Here is an 18915-nt window from a genome sequence, read left to right as displayed (position 1 = left end):
TTATTCTTTACTTTCCTCACCTCTTCTTTCTCGGTTGGTAGTTCCTCAATGGTTAGGAACTTGGTTATTTCTTGTGCCTACTCGAGCGTTTTTGTCCTCACCTTTGAGACTTTTAGCCCTATGGCGGGGTTTCCTACCACCTTTTTGATCACTACCCAAGGTAGTGTTGCATCGTCCATTCCTGAAGTCGTCTGTGCTAACTTGTCTACTTTCCAGTTGTTTTTCCGAAGGATTTGTCTTATAGCAAAATTTCTAAAATGCTCGTGCTCCTCCCACACTTGCCATAGGTAGAGTTAAAGCCTTTCACCTTTTGCCACGTACTCTCCTCTAACTTGGTTTACCACCACTTGAGAATATGCCTTCACTTCCACATCTACTGCTTTTAGCATCCTTGCTTTAACGAGTAGAGCCTCATATTTACTTCGTTGTTGGTAGTTTTGAATTTAAGCTTTACTGAGTAATAACTTTCTTCACTAGAGTTTGACACTTTGTATACCCTACCTCTCGCTGGAACGACAAGTCAAGCCATTGACATGGACATGCTAGGGATGGTCGGCTGGTTGATTAGGTTCCTCATCGAGAGGGCTATTCATCTCTGCTTCAAAGTTTGATAGTGTTTGTCACTTGATGGCAGTTTGGTATATATAGTTGATATCGCAATCACTAAGCTCGATGGACCAGTTGAGGGGAGCTTTGATGATCACTTTTATCAGGTGTGGTTAGAAGTAGGGCCTCAAGTGATGGACAACTACTACTAAAGCGAACCGTAACAACTCCATAGGTAGGTACCTATTTTTCCTCCCTCTCAGCATATGGATTGTGTAATAGACTAGCCTTTGAGCCTCATTTTCCTCTCTTACTAGTGTTGTTGATACGACCTTCAGTGTGATGGACAAATATAGGTAGAAAGTTTCTCCTTGCATGGTCTAACTCAGGAGGGGGGATTAGAGAGGTATGATTTGAGTCCAACAAACGATTTATCACACTCATCTTTCCAATCGTGCACCTTGCGCATCACCCGAAAAAATAATAGGAACTTTTCCATTGATCAAGAAATGAACTTGTTAAGCACCACGATTATGCTCGCCAACTTCTAAACTTTATTGAGGTTTCTAAGGGGCTTCATGTTGATGATGGCTTCTATCTTCTCTGAGTTAGCTTCAATCCCTTTCTGAAACCATAAAGCTAAGAAACTTGCCCACCCCACTCCAAAGGTGCATTTCATGGGGTTAAGTTTCATCTTGTATTTTTGCAGAATTGTGAACATTTCCCCTAGTCAGTCGTATGCCACTCTAAATCCTTGCTTTTGATGAGCAAGTCATCTATGTAGACTTTCATGTTTCGTTCGATTTGTTCTTTGAACATCTGATTTAATAGCCTTTGATAGGTCACTCTGATGTTCTTCAATCCAAAGGGCATTACCCGGTAGGCTGGTAGAAGCATAGTCCTCGGTTTGTTATAAATGTCGTATTTTCTTCATCGCTCGGGCTCATTTGGATTTGGTTATGCTTAGTGTAGGCATCCATGAAACTCAACATCTTATGCCTGATGGTAGAGTTCATGATAAAGTCAATCTACGACAAGAGTAAGATGTTTTTAGGGCATGCCTTGTTCTAGTCAGTGAAGTCAACACACATCCTGTAACAGCCCGTTAGAAATTCAATTGTGAAATTTCTATTAACTTTAGGAACCTCGTGAAAACCCCATAAGTTTTCACAAATCCATTAATCGTATAGGTTTTTGTCTAACTACATAGTTAGTGTTATTATTTACTATAGTATCAGAAGTGTGTTTTTGATTATTGGAGATAGTTAAAAGTGTCAAAATATATTATGGTTTGTGCCATTAGACTCGGAGGGTTATTTAAAGTCTTATGGCGCAATAACATTTTTTCATATTTTCGGACAAAACGTCTGTTCAAAACTGTAGATATTATTGGATAAAAAGAAATATCTTGAGGTAATTTTCGTGAATATTATTGGGTAAAAATATTTTAAGTTGATAGATATTATTAGATAAAAATATCTTAAGTTGATTTTTTGTAAATATGATTGGATAGAATATTATAAGATAATCATTTATAGATATTTTGGGTAGGAGAAAACTACACTCAACTCTCAACTCCAGCCTTATCATCTTCCTTATCTCGTCCATAAGTAACTCCAGCCATCACCTACAAACTTATCTTCATTTACACGTTCCTTTAAAAGAATATCAAATACTTTCTCTCGGACAGCTTTTAGGAGTTCTTTTGCACGCCCATTTTGAAGTTTTTGTAAGTATTTTATCATAAAATCTCCTTCATATAAATTGTTCATTTTTTAGTCTAGTTTATATGGATATCTTATTTTCCCCATTTAAAGATCATTTTGTTAGTCAAATATTATATAAACTATAGAAAGGTCATTCTGGGAGATAAACTGGAGAATATGTTATAGTTTGGAGTTTTTGACCAAGCTAATGGATAGATATTGGTCCGAAATTTTTATGGAGTATTGTTAACATGTATATGTGACTATTGGTTGAGGATTTTTGCATGATTAAAGGTTTTGATGAAATATTTTCTTAGATTTAGAAACTTAGAAACTGGAAGAAGAAAAACAGTTTCTGTTTTGAGAAAGTTTAACTCTTTGGTGGTCTAAACCTATTCTAATGACTTTAATAGTTTTATTGGAGGATTCTAAGCATCTTATATACATGTTATATTATTATTTTGAAGATATTTGATGTTAGTTTCAAAGATATGAAATTTTATGCAAAGAAATATTCAGATAAGCCAAAGTGTGGATATTCTTGGCTAAATTTATGTTTTGGTTAATTTCTAACCATGTGATCTTGAATTAGAAGCTTATATATGTTTTAGGACATTTTTTTAAACCATGTGATGGTTTGGTTTGAAGATCATATATTTATAAGTCATAGATCAAGAGATTTATCAAAACTAGTTGAGGAAAAAGTTTCTATTTTTGGACTAAGTGTAAAACCAAAAACACCAAATGTTATTTTGTGATTTTAGTGACTTTAGTTTGATGATTTAAAGCATGGTTGATGTTAGGATGATATTATGAATATGTTAGAAGTAAGATTTGATTTTTGAAATTCTTGGAGATGTTTTGATTTAATGTCAAAACTTGTGATTCAAGTGCTTGGATCTTTTTACAAAAAAGTTTGGTGTTAATTATTAGTTTTTTCTAAATTGATGTTTTAAGTATGGTTTTGAACTTAGGATTGGAAGATGTTTGTTGCAAAATTTTGGTTTAAACATGAGTTTTGAAGTTGGAAGGAATTGCAACAAAAATCAAGGGAAATGGCCTATGGATGTTTCGGCCATAGTGTGTTTTTCATAGTTGTGTTTTGTTTTAAATTTTTCTGAGTTGATATTTAAGTTTAGGACAAAATTTACATGAGAAATGTAAATTTTGAAAACTTTTGGAGTTAGTATGCAAAATCCTTAAGTTATGGGTAAAACGGTCATTTTCCCACATGTAGAGAGTAAAATGAAAATTTTACTATTTAAGTTAGTATTTTCCATATTTCAAATTATTAGTGATTTAGTTCTAACTTTTAGAATCACTAATTACAGTTTCCTCGTGATCGCACTTGAAGTTTTATAAGAAACCCGGAGATTGAGGTAAGTTAGCTTTTAACTTACTAGCAGTCTACTGCGTATGTGTGCTAAGTAAAGGAACTACAGTATATGTATGTGTGTTATCATATATGTCATGCCATGTCAAGTTATCACGTAATTGTCTATTATACAGAATTTATTCTGTCATCAAATTTTTATCTGTTACATAATATATTCTGTCATGTATTATTGTACCTTACAAGTACGTCATGCTAAGTATGCCATCTATTACATGTATGTCAAGTCATGTAATATTCACTGTTGCAAGTATGTCATGTTAAATATATTGTCTATTATATGTTATGCCATGTTACGAAATGTTTCTATCTCAAGTTGGTCATGTATTTCAAGTTATGTTCAAGTCAAGTTATGTTACGTCAGGGCTTCAGTCATTTCGTATTTCAGTCACGTTTTATCTTGATTACTTATGTATGGGGTCACAGCAATTGTGGCGCATACACTACGTGAGACACAGCAATTGTGACACATAGAATACATGGAGCCACAACAACTGTGGAATATGTATTTAAGCAGTTAAAGAATAAGTTTCCGTAGAATACATGGAGCCACAAAAACTGTGGAGTATGTATTTACACGTAGAATACATGGGGCCACAACAACTGTGGAGTATGTATTTTTCATGTTAAGTCAAGTTTGTGTAGAATACATGAGGCCACAACAACTGTGAAGTATATATTTACAAGTAGAATACATGGGGCCACAACAACTATGGAGTATGTATTTTTCATGTTAATTCAAGTTTCAAAACAAGTTCATGCTAAGTCAAGTTTCAGATCAAGTTCATGTCAAGTCAAGTTCAGTTCATGTCTCAATTTAAGTTATGTCAATTATGCTATGTTGTACACCAAGTTATGCTTTAATTACTTATGAATTTGATTATGCATTTATGCTTTTACTGTCATCCATGCATTATTAGCTTGTGTGGAAGTTTTTTTTGTTAACTTACTGAGATTTGTAATCAAATCTCACTTTGGTAGTCCCAACTACCATTCTTCCCGAATGGTAGATCTTGTTACAGGACCTGAAGGAGAATCAGGAGCTGATCAACTAGACACAATTGACTAAGCGACGGTGCGACATAAATGTTAATATAGTAATTAATGTAAATTACTACTTGTACGATTGAGTTGCATCTCTAGTACTTTTTGGATCATAACCATTTTGGACTAGTGTTGTGATCTTAGTTGTTCAATGGATTTTTATGTATGAAATATGTTTTAAGCATTTGGGATATTTTCAATTTGGTGCATAGTATTGCTAAAAAAAAAATTTATCCGCTGCGAATATTGCATATTGTTAGATGCATGTTAGGAATATTGCATCTTATATGTCATGAACGGGGGCAGGTAACCTTGTGTTGCATGTCTCGACGGTTCAAATATTCGTCTGATCCCAAACGGAATTTGGAGGCGTCACACATTCTCCACATGGCATTTACCTTTTTATGAAAACCACATTAGAAACCCACTCTGGGTAATATGCCTCTCTAATAAATCTCTCAGCTAGTAGGCGGTCAACCTCCTCCGATATGGTTGTATATTTCTCGTTACTAAAGCTCCCGCATTTCTGTTGAACTTTCTTGGCTTTTGGGTTCACACTCAACCGATGTTCAATCATGTCCCTTTCAATCTCAGACATGTCCTCATGACTCTAGGTGAAAACGTCTTTGTGTTTGACTAGCAACCGCTTCAACTGCAACCCCACTTTGGGTCTCATCTTGGTTCCTATTCTAGACTTCCTTTTAGGCTAAGCTTAATCTAATGTAATCAGTTCCAGGGGCTCATCGGCCCCTCTCTGTTTCATGTGTCACTTGTCTCTAGTCTCCACCGCTTATTTGATGAGCTCAGGGGGCGACAGGGGAGCTTACTCCTCCATTTCTGCACACCTCCTCTACTTCGTTTGAGATATCTTCTTAATCACTTTTGCCTAGGACTGTGTCGCTGGCGGCATATGAAAGGCACATTAGTTTTACTTAAGAAGATTTGATAGCTAGTGTCTACTGTTAAGGATGTATTTCACACCCCACCTTGCTCTGCCAGTCAACTAAGTCTAGAGAACTTGGAGACTCGGAATACCAAAAAACACATCCGATACCTAAGTCAGTTTGCACCTCATAATGAAAAAGATAGATGATGAGACTAGTAGTGTGTGATGAGTTATACCTTTTCCCAGGCTTTTATACTTCTATCTTCCAATGGGGACATTATTTTCTCTGTGCTCAGGGTATCTATTCCTGCCTTGGGGGGACAAACCATAGCATTTAATGTGGCAACTTTTGTCGAAGGCAAGATCCCCAGCCGAGATCTCTGGCCAACACTCTTAGTTGGTCCAATTAATGTAGTGAGGTTCTTAGCGAGTCATCTGGTTAAAGGCATGCTCATGTGAACACAATTCCCTCTTCCTATTTTGACATGGATTCCTCTCCTTCCTTATTAGTCAGTGGGCTTGCAACATTTGGGTTGTAAGCCTTACTAGCTATTTGCGGGGCATTATGGGACAAGGGACGAATATATCCCTCCAAATATAATTATCATTTTATTTAAGGGGAAGATTGTGGTTGGGGTTAAATGCATAAGAGTAGTAGCTTTATTACTACTTATTTATTACTTATAAAGAACAGAATATGAAGTTTTTTTTTTTGTTTTTTGTTTTTTTTTATCATTTTCTTTTAAATATTTTTTTAACATTCTTCATCATTGAAAAAATTAAAAAAAATATAATTTCTTAACGAAATTACTTTCTTAATTATTAAATAAAATTAAAAATTAAAAAAAAAAACACTAAATATAAAAAAATAATAAAAAAATTGTAACCCTATCACTCTTCAATGCATAATCTTGCCATAAACGACCAAGTCTCTATTGTATTTGGCTTCGTGTCCATATCATTGACGATATCGATGGTTACAGCTCCGATGTAAAATCCTCCCAGTCCAATAGCATTATTTTCGACGTTGACAAATTGGCACACTAGGATAGCTTATCCAAATTGTAAGGATAGGGGGCTTTTTGTTTTATTTTTTTTAGGTCCGGGGATAAGGTTGAGTTGTAAGCAGTAGTATAGCCGGCAGCTTAGCTACCGGGGTTTCACATAATTAGGAATTATATTAATTAACAGCAAATATTTATTCAGCATTGGGAATATCATGTTCTTGCCTCTTATTATCGTAATAAAAAATAATATTTATAATAATAAATATGTAAACGTCATATAATTATTTTAAAATAAATAAATAAATATAAAATTTATTTAAAAAAATAATTTTTAAATAATAATTTTATTTTTTTTTAAATAATTAAATATTACTTCTATACTTCACGTCTGTATATAACATTTCTATATAATAATTTATAATCCTTTAAATTTCACACGATAGAAAACCTTTGTCATTGACTGATAACTTAAAAGACATAAATGTGCTAAAAATGATGTTATTTTTTACTCTTTGTTTTTAACGTTGTGATTTTGTGCAGCAATTTGTATGGTTTTCAGTTTTTTTAAAACTATTTTTCTCTCATATATTTATAAAAGAAAAATAGAGTTTTAATCACGACAAGATAAAAAGGGGTAACCATGGCCAACCAAATATCTTAAATACTCCATATAATTATTTCGAGGGCTATATCCATCTTGGGGACCCAAGAAAATGACTAAAGATATTCCCATTGTACAGGGCCAAGCCAGACGAGACCACGAATATCCCTCACAATGAAATTATGTGCTCTTCATGCCAAGCATCAAATCCCCCTTGTTTATAATTTAGATGATAAAATTTGTAGGTACAGTCACTTTTATATAATTTTTTATATATTCAATTAATGTAATTGATTGTTAAAAAAAAAAAATTGATATGGTAAATCATATCAGTACAATGTGCAGAAAATACGTAAAAGTGACTGTATATAACATTACTCAATAGATAAAAATAAAATTTTTGCAAATACCACTGTTGCAACCTAAAAAGATCATTTATTACACAATATTATTAAATATTATGAAGAAATTCATGACCCTACCTCATCTCATAAAACTGGTTCAACAAGAGAGAATTGCTTATTCCTTATAAATACATCCAAGACCTTGTCTACAAACAATGTGCAATTTATTTATCAACACCTTCTCTCATATATAGGTCAATATTTTTCTGCTCCTTGTCACGAGATAAATAGAGTGGGTCCCTATTTATCATTTGATAGACTCTGATATCATGAAGAAATTTATAGGTTTAATTCATCTCATAAAATCAATTCAAAATAGGAAAAATCTAGTTGCAAGCACAACTGTGCACTAATATAATATGATTGGTCAAAAAGTAGATTTTATTAAAAATAATGCTAATTTAAATTTTGAATATGAAAGAATCAGTATTGGTACGCAAATTAGTACGCAACTTTACTTTTTCGTTATAAAACTCTTCAAAATAAGAGTGCTACTCATTCTTTATAAATAGTTCAAAATCTTATTTATAAGTAATGTAGGATTTATTTATCAACATAACATAGTATTTGAAAAGATAAAGATTTATTGACGGAGTTTTGCTAGTAACATGTCAGTGCGTGAATACATCATTACAATATGATGCAGTATGATTAAAAAGAAGGAAAAATATAGTTGCAAGCATAATTGTGCACTAATCTGTACACCAATATGATGTGATTGATCAAAAAGTAGATTTTATTGAAAACAATATTAATTTAAATTTTAAGTATGAATAAATCAGTATTGGTACACAAATTAGTACTCGAATGTATTTGTATGTAGCAAAACTCTAAAAAGAATAAAAAATATAAGATTTTGTATGCTAATTATAGTGACAAATTTTCACATCAATAAATACATTTTTCTTACTGATCACAAGACAAACTCCTCATGCTTGATAATCCGGTAAGAAATCTTCAATGTACATGCATAAACGTCATCATTCACAGGTGATATATTTCCTTCTCTATTCTCAAATGCTGTATTTTCTGATGGGGGCGAGCTATCTAAACCACAATTTTCAATGCAATTCCTGACCGTTAAATAATATTAGGCTGCTTTCAATCACTCGAATCTGAAGAGGACAAAAGGAAAAGGGTAAAGTTTCCACATCAATGGAAAAAAAGAAAGATAGTGTGGCAGACCGTAGATATGTTTGAATATTACAATATGTCACCCAAGCACAACAATATACAAACATTTTTGTGAACAATTTATGCACAAAGGAACAAAGGAGTACAGGGGAGAGACGAGAGAGAGTTCAGGTGCGAATTGTGATCAGTGGAGTTGAATATCATTCCAAAATGTTACCAACTGGGCTGTCTTCTGTTTATTCAGTTTGCAGTGAAGCTGCTGGTCTTGCTGGTATCCCTTTTCCTCCTTCCACACTTTTCTACCTCTTTATTCTTCTTCTGGTATCCGCTTGAAATGCAGTTTGACTAGTTTCTGAGATGTAGATGAAGCAAACCCTTGATTGTTTCTGGAAAAAGTCTGCAGCACTTATGGCCTGAGATTTTGAATTACGAAGACTTCTCAGTTCTCCACTATTATTTTTATATATTGCTTCTTCTTTTCTTATTCTTCCAGCTCCTTTGATTTTGTCCAAAGTTTTATGAGATAATATGAATTTGTTAATTAGAACTTGCCGGTAGTAAAGTTATTGCTTACCAATATTGAATATCACAGGGCAATGTCGTCTGATGGTGAATTTCATCCAATAATTTTTTATATATGTTATGATATACTGTTTGAGTGTTTTTACATAAATTGGATAATTTGAACTTTCTAAAGGGATAGGAAAGGATAATTGCAGAAATGCACAAAAAGAAGGGCTCTCCTTGTTTTACATTTCAGAAGAATGTAGGATAGGAAAGGATAATTGCACAAATGTGAAAGAATCTTCATCTCTCGCTTTCCTTTGCTTCCCATGCTTCTTTTCAAGACTCAGATGGGGCTTCATATTTTATTTATTTTTTTCAACGGGCTTCATATTTTATTTAGCATATAAAAAAATTATAAAATGGAATTTGCTAAATATGAATTAGCTTTTATCGAGTCTGGAGTTATACCAAAAGCATAAAGTCTTCCTTTTAACAGTTCAAATTCTCTTGAATAGTTTCGTTGCAACGAAAATTACTGCAAATTAAATGAGTTTTCCAAAGCTTTTTATATGTCTAGATCAATTTGCATAAATCCACCTCTACCATAGTGTTCCATTCATGAAGATAACTGTTGTTTGGGCTGAAGATCAAATAGGTCTGCAGTTGGTATTACAAAAGGCTACCATGCTAAACCTACGACTCCTCGGACCATTATATCAAATGAATGTTGAATAGGTTCATTGAGTTGATTGTATATTAGTCCATCAAATGCAAAGAAGACATCACTAAAGATCATCACCTTCTTCACATGTAAGGGCAAGAAATGACAAGGTAGAAAGAAATCACCTGTAATCCTATCCTAGTAGGTAGACATGGCAGTGGTTTCAAACTTTGATATAATCACATTGAAAAATTCTACTCATCATCCCTACAGTACACACCATACTTTATTTTTTATTTTTTTTCTTACCAAATGTGTGTTCTATGGATGATGAGTAGAAGAATTCCTTTAGTTTAGCAAAAAATAAAAAAAATAAAAAATCAAGTATGGTATGTGGTGTAGGGATGATTAGTAGAAGGGCTCAATGACATTGCGTGATGGCAAGAAACCTCTACTGCTCTGACTGTAAATCAATCTAAGATCCTGGGTGGTACAAAGCATAGAATATCCGAGTGCTTGAGTACTACTTATAGAATATCCGAGTACTTATTACTCTCCAATCAGCTTTGTTTCTCTCATTACTTGATTATGTCTACTATGTTTGATAGACAAACTAATACCCATTTGTCATTACAGGAAACATTTTTGCTTTTGGCCTGTTTGTGTCACCCATGTAAGTTGTACCAATTTTTTTTTTAAAGAAATAAAGGAACAGTTCTAAACCCAATAATGATGTTGAACTTTATGTTTTCCAGACCCACATTTAAGAGGATCATCAGAAACAGGTCAACAGAGCAATTCTCTGGATTGCCTTATGTATATGCTCTCTTAAACTGCTTGATATGCCTCTGGTATGGAATGCCACTAGTGTCGCCTAGTATTATCCTGGTTGCTACAGTCAATTCAATTGGGGCAGTTTTCCAGTTAATCTACATAAGCATCTTTATTATGTTTGCTGACAAACCTATCAAGGTAAGCGTCACACCCTGAATCTTCTTTAGCAGGAAAATTTGAATTTCATTTTCATCATTCAGTGTGATTATCTAATCTGATGCTCCATTAAATTTTTCATGCAGCTAAAGATGTCAGGTTTGTTAGTAGCAGTTTTTGCCCTATTTGTGACCACAGTGTATGTAAGCTTGAGATTTTTCGATTCTCATGAAAGGCAAACTTTTGTTGGATTTTTTAGCGTTGCTTCACTCATTGCCATGTTTGCTTCACCGTTATTAATCATTGTAAGTTCTTGTAAAAAAATCTCACACATTTTGATTTTAGACTGTATGGTGCCTCCTTCCTAATGTTTTCGCAATATTTTGTGCCAGAAATTGGTGATTAAGACAAGAAGCATTGAGTTCATGCCGTTTTATCTTTCCCTTTCAACCTTCTTGATGAGTCTATCTTTCTTTGCATATGGTGTGCTCAAGTACGATCCTTTCCTTTATGTAAGTATCATGTTTCCTGCCTCGTAGGCATATGAGGATTGTGTTTTCCATAGCATACGACTGCAACTGATTGTTTCATGCTACTCATATAATATAAGGCACATGTTTGAAGGAAAACAGAAGAAAGAACTCTTAGTTTTATGCTGTTGGATAGTAATTATCCCCACATCACAGTACTGTCCTGTTGCAGTGCTTTGCACGATTGTTAATTGACTGAATCAAAGCTAGAAGTCCAAAAGATGCCTGAGTTTTTGTTTCTTATACTTACTGTTTATACTTCTATTTATTTTTGGATGCAGGTTCCAAACGGAATTGGAATGATTTTAGGGCTTGTTCAATTGGCCTTGTACTCCTATTATAGCAGTACATTTGGAGGAGACCCAAGAGAACCTCTACTAAATCCATATGCTTGAATGAATCTGTTCACAGAATGTGATAAAGCTTCATGCTGAATTGTCTTCTTCTATATCTATCTTTTCGGAGAAGTCCACCACCTGAATATATTATATGACAGAAACTGATATCATCATATAGGCCTTAACACTGGCGACCGAGAAAAATGAAGACATGGAAGGCATGGACCACTAAACTTTACAAAGGCTCTATCTTTGGTCTTAGAGGTTATCTGTTGGGCAACTGAGCTCATGTTCAGTTCCTTTTGCTGCTGAAAGCATTGCAGACATTGTCCTTTACAAAACAATGGCCTGCGTGCTTGGTATATATGTCACACCAGCCAACTCGGTGAACTCAATAATGCTTCATTTATTTTTATGGAATAGTCATATTCCTTACCTTGCTGAGTTTTTGTGTTTGTTGTAGGTGTATAAGGAAAACTTTGGAGTATTGATGAGTACTTTTGAATTAGTCCGGTAAGTTTTGTAAGCCTGTTTGAACCACATATTTTCGTTGGATAATACACCTTTGAAGCATTAACTAAGCTGAGAGAATCATAAAAGGTACTCTCTTTATTTTCTTTTCTTTTCTTATTATAACATGTCATGCTATTTAATTTAACTCATAATTTGAATTATAATTGAATTAATTATATATCTTGATTAATTAAGAGTAATGCTTGATACAAGTTTATGGCTTCTCAGTCTCGTATAGTCATTTAAAAAAAAAAAAACTGAAACTCACCATAAAAATAAAATATTTTTTTTCAAAGGGATCTCACATTTTTTTAAGGGGGAGCCTTGTATAAATTATTTTTTAGTAATAAAAGTATTTAACATTAAATTCCATAATAGTTGAATAAGGATAAAAAAACAAAATTCATATAGAAAGTGAGAAAAATCCAACTGATTGGATCATCAAGTTATATTGGGAAGATATGATCTTTACATAAAGAGCTTGCAACTACTGTTAGTATCGGGTTTTAGTTTTGAGAACTGCTACAGATACAAAAAGATTATATAAAGTAAATTCATAAATTAAGATAGTTTCATAAAATCCGTTAGATCTATTTTATAATAAAAGTAATTTTAGAATTTAATGTACTATATCAAGCTACATTAGTTTGTGAATTTATTTTTATATAATTTATTTGTAACTTAAGTATTTTCTTTTAGTTTTTACACCTCGAGAAATAGTTAGAATAATCACATAAAAAATTGATCTAGCAATCACTCGAGATGCTGGCCGTCCCTGGCCCGAGCGGGTGTCATAAAATTTACAGGCGCTAGTATGACTATATTTGTCTAAATTCGACACTAGAATAGTCAGATCTAGTTGGGGGTTGCTAGTAAACCACCCTGACCAGGGTGCATCTAGCCACCATCACCGGGGTGGCGAGAACCATCTTGAAGGTGGCTGCCAACTATCCTAAATGGGGTGGTCGGACCACCTTTGGGCCTTAGGGGGGACACATCCACCACATTTTTTTGAAATATATTTTTAATATAATTGTTTTTAATTGTAAAGCTTTTAATCTTGTGTGTATACCTTTTTCATTCTTTAAGCGAGAGAGTGTGCAAAGAACTTGTTTTATACTGTGGCTTGATTTTAGACGTTTTCTAATTATTCATCTATTCAAAAGTTATTGATATATCATATTATAAAATGAATAAACGATATCTATTTATTTGTTCACCTTTCATTGTTGACATAATAATATTTAATTTATAACAGAATTAAATTAATAAATCTACTTATAAATCAATTAGTGCTACGGAAATACAAAGAATATTAATGATAAACACACAAAAAATTATTATGTAAGTAACTTTTTGGCATTTTTCACATGAAGGGTGGGTGAATAGTGAGTCAGTAACAAAAAGTTGCCTCCATTTTTGTGTTCCAGACTACTTTCCGGTGCAATTTTTATTTGAAAAATGTTCCTCAATCTGCCTTGAAAGTAATAAATCAAGTGGAAAAACTTGTGTTGATCAAGTACCCTTTGAAGGTGACTTTATGAAAGTCTACAAAGCCATTAGCAAAATACTTATTTGGAAATAATTTTTATTTCATTCTATATCATCTTATCTTATTTCATTCCTAACCATCATTCTTTTTTTTGTTTTTTTTTTTGATAAGTTAACGAAGTTTATTAATAAAGATAGCCATAATCCAGATACACAAGATCGTATATAAGAGATAAGACTTATATAGGTTAAGATAGTGGAAATAAGACAATCACGAAAGTTTAGGCCCATCAAAATCTAAAGTTATGGCCCATAAAAATAAAGTACGAAAGAACAAAGATTGAAGTTCCTCTGATGACCGCTCCTTCTTTTCGAAAGTTCGATCATTACACTCTTGTCATATGCATTACATAATGTAGGTCGGGATCATCTTTCACACGGGCTTGACTTGTGGGACACCTCTTAGAAGTGTCCAGCTAGCCAGTAGCTCAACCATTGTGGCAAGCATTATGTAAGTTAACTCAACTCGGCTGAACACTTCGATCTACAAGGCTCTAGCTATATCACAATATAACAAAAGATGCTCTATTGATTTGTCGCATGTCTTGCACATACAAAACTAGTCTAGGACGACGAGGTGTCTCTTCCTCAGGTTATCGGTTGTTAAAATCTTTTCTAGGGCTGTTGTCCAAGTGAAGAAGACTGATTTATGAGGTGCCTTCTTCTTCCAAATTTTCCTCTATGGGAATTGGATTTTTGGTAAATGTGTGAGAGACTTATAGAAGGATTGAACCGAGAAAGCACCCCTACCCACAGCTATCCACCATAGTCTATCAACATGTTATCCATTTGGCTCCACATAATATACTAGGCTGAAAAAAGCCTCAAAGTTATCTACTTTCTAATCTTGTGCTGCTCTACTAAAAGTGACATTCTACTGAACTTGGTCCCCTGATTACATCATTAGGTCTGCTATTGAAGCTTCTTGATTACGTGCCACTCGTAAAACAGATGGAAAAGAGTTCTTTAGAGCCTCATCACCGCACTATATATCCCTCCAAAACTTAATCCAAGAACCCTCACCCAGCATTAGTTTAGAGTGGCTATAAAACCACCCCCCAACCCTTGCCTAATGTGCTTCCAAACCCCCACTCCATAAGTCTCATTCACCTTTCCAGTATACCAACCACCCCACAAGCTTCCATATTTGCAATCAACCACCAATTTCCATAGAGCTTTAGGATCCAAATTATACCTCCATAGCCACTTCCCAAGTAGGGCCCGATTGAATGTTCTCGAATTTTTTATACCCAATCCACCTAACGAGATTGGCTTACACACCTTATCCCAACTAACTAGATAGAATTCGACTTAGTCCTCCATCCCACTCCATAAGAAGTCACGATGTAGTTTTTCAATCTGAGCTGCTACACTAGCTGGAATCGGAAACAAAGACAAAAAATATGTTGGTAAGTTAGAGAGAGTACACTTGATAAGAGTCAATCGGCCACCATTCGACAAGTACAATCTTTGCCAATTGTCTTCCTATCTTCTCTATAACCGTGTCCCAAATGGATAGAGCTCATGAGGCAGCCCCCAAAGGGAGTCAGAACTAAGTCATGGGAAGTGAAGCTACCTTATCCAAGAATGCTGGCTAACTATCGAGTGTTGCTGACGTTACCCACTGGCATTAGCTCTGATTTATCGAATTCATTTCAAGCCTGATGCTACTTCAAAGCATAGCAATAGTGCCTTAAGTGCCCTCAACTAGTCTCGATCTGCCTCACAGAATAATAACTTATCATCTGCAAATAATAAATGAGATAAAGTAATAAGACCCCTAGTGGGGTCACCCACCAAAAATCCAGTCACAAACCTATTCAAAACCACTACTGATAGCATCCTACTGAGGGCCTCCATTATGAATACAAAGAGAAGGTGGGAATAACGGGTCTCCTTATCTTAATCCTCAAGAACTATTGAAGAGACTAGTAGGGTTGCCATTAATCAATACTGAGAACCTTGCCGTTGAGATGCACCAACTAATCCACATTCGCCATCATCCCCAAAACCGCATCTCCTCAGCAAATATAGAAGGAAGTCTCAATTATCATGATTGTATGTCTTCTCCATGTCTAATTTACAAATAATCCTTATGGATCCATATTTTAGTCTGCTATCCAGGCTTTTATTCGCTATAAGGACTGAATCTAGGATTTGTCGACCTCGCACAAAAGCATTTTATGGCTTCAAAATTATCTTGTCCAAAACCTCTCCTAATTTATTTGTAAGCACATTTGAGATAATTTTATACACCCTATTGATGAGGCTAACTGGCCTAAAATCCTTAACCTTTGATGTTCCAATCTTATTTGGGATAAGCACAATGAAAGTAGCATTTAATCTTTTCTTGAACTTCCCAGCAGAGAACAATTCTTGGAATACAGTTATGATATCCTCTTTCACTATCTCCTAGCATATTTGGAAAAAGCGCATCGAGAAGCCATTTGGACCTGGTGATTTATCTTTAACCATGCGTTTCACTACATCAAATACCTTCGCTTCTTCGAAAGGTCGCTCCAATCGAGACGCTACCTATCGCTCAATAGAGTCAAAACCAAGTTCATCGACGTTGAGCCTCCACCCCTCTCGCTCAATAAGTAGGTGTTCAAAGAAATCCACCATATAATCCTGAATCATAGGGGCCTCCGTGCATTTGGTGCCATTGATATACAACATCTCAATGGCATTATTTCATCTATGGGAGTTAGATACCTGGTGATAGATCTTGGTGCTTTGGTCTCATTCTTTTAACCATAATGCTCTAGACTTTTTATTCCAAGAGATCTTCTCTAAGAAAATTAATCTCTCCAATTCTGAAACCAATTATGCCTTCTGTGATAATCTCTTCCTAAACATAATTCAAATACAAAATACTTTCAATTAATTATTACAACTTTTCTAGACTAATAATTACAACTTTTCCAAACTTTCAAATAAAACACAAAAAGTAATTCAACTTTTTTCAAATTTCAAAATAAAAATAATATTAAAAAATTATATTCTAACAATATTTTAACTTTATAATATATTTTATTTAATTTTTTTCTCCAATTTTCCAAAACCCAATAAATACTTAAGGGGATATTTGGAAAAAGTTTCCATTTCATCTATTCCCATTTCATTTCATATTATCTCATCTCATTTTTTTTCCAAATATCATTCAAATACAAACACTATTAAATTAATCATTACAACATTTTCAAACTAATCACTAAAACTTTTCTAAACTTTTAAATAAAAAAGATAAATGTTAGGTACAAGTATTAAATAGACAACCCTCATATAATTTGTAAAAAAGTGAGTTTCACTAATAAAGAATATATATTTTTTTATACTTTTTTTTAGGTATGGTCCACTTTTTTACAAGGGTTTGTATGAGACTTGTCTATTTGGGGCATGTAGAAATCATTTCTCAATAAAAATAATTCAACTTTTTCAAATTTTAAAATAAAAATAATATGAAAAATTGTATTATAACAATATTTTAATTTTATAATATTTTTTATTCAACTTTTTCTCTATTATTTTCCAAAATTCAATAAATACTTAAACTCAAACTATCTCACTATTATTCACAATACAAAATTCTCATCTCATCTTATTTTTTAAACATCCTGTAACTCAAACTACCTCACTACTATTCACAAACCATCTTACTAATATTTAAAAAATTATCATATTATATCATTCCTCAAGAATTCTCTAAAGTCCTGTTTGGTTTTATAGATGGTCTCAACTCATCTCATTCTATCTCATCTTATCTCAATATTCAAACACCATTCAAATACAAATACTTTTTAATTTCACATTTTCAATTTTTTCATTTAATCATTACAAATTTCCTAAACTTTCAAATTAAATACAAAAAACAATTTTAACTTTTTCAAACCTAAAATAAAAATAATATTAAAAATATGTTTTAATAATTTTTTAATTTTATAATATTTTTATTCAAATTCTTCTCTTTCATTTATCAAAATCTCATAAAACATTTTAAATCAAATTATTTTAATATCATTTACAAATTGTGTTACTGCTATTTACTGATTTATTATTTCATTTCATCTAATTTATGTAACTAAACAAGCCCATATGTTGAATTGATGACGTTAAAGGTATCTGTCTATGAAAAAGGATTGAAAGTTCAGATTCCCATAACTGCTGATCAAAATGCTGATGTAATTGCTAAGTTGGCTGCTGAATCCAATTATATAGAATTGTGTAAAGGAGATTTATACAATTCTAAAAGATAAGAGGAACTCTTTGATCCCTTAGTTCTTTTCTTTGTAGTATGCTTTACAATGTTTCATGAATGATTTAGTAAAATAAATAAATAAATAAATAAAGTAGTTTTTTACTTTATTTTTAGGGGCAAATCAAAAATTGAAAAATCGATCAAACAGTTGGATTTAGTCTAGTATTAATTCTTAATATTCAAAACGGATTTTTATATTCTGAAATGCGGTTTGAATCGAGCTAGATTGATATATTTTTTAATTTTTTATATTATATATAAAATATTTTTTTATATATTATATTATATTATATTATATTATATATAGTATTCTAGATTGTTAATTAATATAATATAAAATTTTAATTTTATTATTCATATCTATTAATCTTATTAATATAAAATTAATATAACATTTGATTTAATATAAAATTAATCTTCTAAAACTTTAATATAATATTTGATATAATATAAAATTAATATTATAATTTTTAATATAATATTTGATATAACATGTAAATTTTAATCTTATAATATAAAATTAATATAACATAAATTTTAGTCTTAAACATGAAAATTAATATTAATTTATTAATATAAATTTATGGATAAATATATTTTATAGTGCCACATGTGTAAATCGAAAAAACCATCGAACCCAAAATCGAAAAATGTTAAAAGCTTTTATTTCGTTGTAAATCTGTTCTTAAATTTTTTAATATTAGTGTATATTGATTTGATTTTAAAATGGAAAAATATAGTTACAAGTATAATTGTACACTAATCTGTGCATCAATATGATATGATTGGTTAAAAAGTAGATTTGATTAAAAACAGTGTTAATTTAAATTTTAAATATAAATAAATTAATATTGATACACAGATTAGTACACAACTGTACTTATATGTAACAAAACTCTTTTAAAA

The 18915-nt window shown here is 32.6% G+C and overlaps 1 protein-coding gene across 3 annotated transcripts; it reads left to right on the top strand.

The window, feature by feature from the left end:
- Window positions 1–8699: 8699 nt before the first annotated feature.
- LOC122275762 (bidirectional sugar transporter SWEET2a-like) lies at window positions 8700–12304 on the top strand. 3 transcript variants are annotated; one of them, XR_006228695.1, is made up of 7 exons: window positions 8709–8992; window positions 10526–10562; window positions 10645–10861; window positions 10966–11124; window positions 11212–11331; window positions 11631–12046; window positions 12151–12304. XR_006228695.1 is itself a non-coding variant. In XM_043084980.1 (6 exons), the coding sequence occupies exons 1-6, from the start codon at window positions 8932–8934 to the stop codon at window positions 11650–11652; spliced, it is 597 nt and encodes a 198-aa protein (XP_042940914.1). In that variant the 5' UTR covers window positions 8700–8931; the 3' UTR covers window positions 11653–12304. The 3 variants fall into 3 exon arrangements, 2 of the variants coding, with proteins under 2 accessions (XP_042940914.1, XP_042940913.1); XM_043084980.1 differs by having other exon boundaries at window positions 8700–8992; window positions 11212–11312; window positions 11631–12304; XM_043084979.1 differs by having other exon boundaries at window positions 11631–12304.
- Window positions 12305–18915: the final 6611 nt, after the last annotated feature.

This window comes from Carya illinoinensis, chromosome 9 (assembly GCF_018687715.1).
Source record: "Carya illinoinensis cultivar Pawnee chromosome 9, C.illinoinensisPawnee_v1, whole genome shotgun sequence".
Classification (NCBI taxonomy): Eukaryota; Viridiplantae; Streptophyta; class Magnoliopsida; order Fagales; family Juglandaceae; genus Carya; species Carya illinoinensis.
Note: the sequence above shows the minus strand (reverse complement) of the source record. Positions and strands in the feature narration are given on the sequence as shown.

Bases quoted from the DNA above. Each gene is read 5' to 3' on its own strand.
- LOC122275762 (XM_043084979.1), top strand. From the start codon at position 8,932: ATGTTACCAACTGGGCTGTCTTCTGTTTATTCAGTTTGCAGTGAAGCT. The intron at 10,563-10,644 runs GTAAGTTGTACC...TATGTTTTCCAG, and splicing joins GGCCTGTTTGTGTCACCCAT to ACCCACATTTAAGAGGATCA. The intron at 11,332-11,630 runs GTAAGTATCATG...TTTTGGATGCAG, and splicing joins AGTACGATCCTTTCCTTTAT to GTTCCAAACGGAATTGGAAT.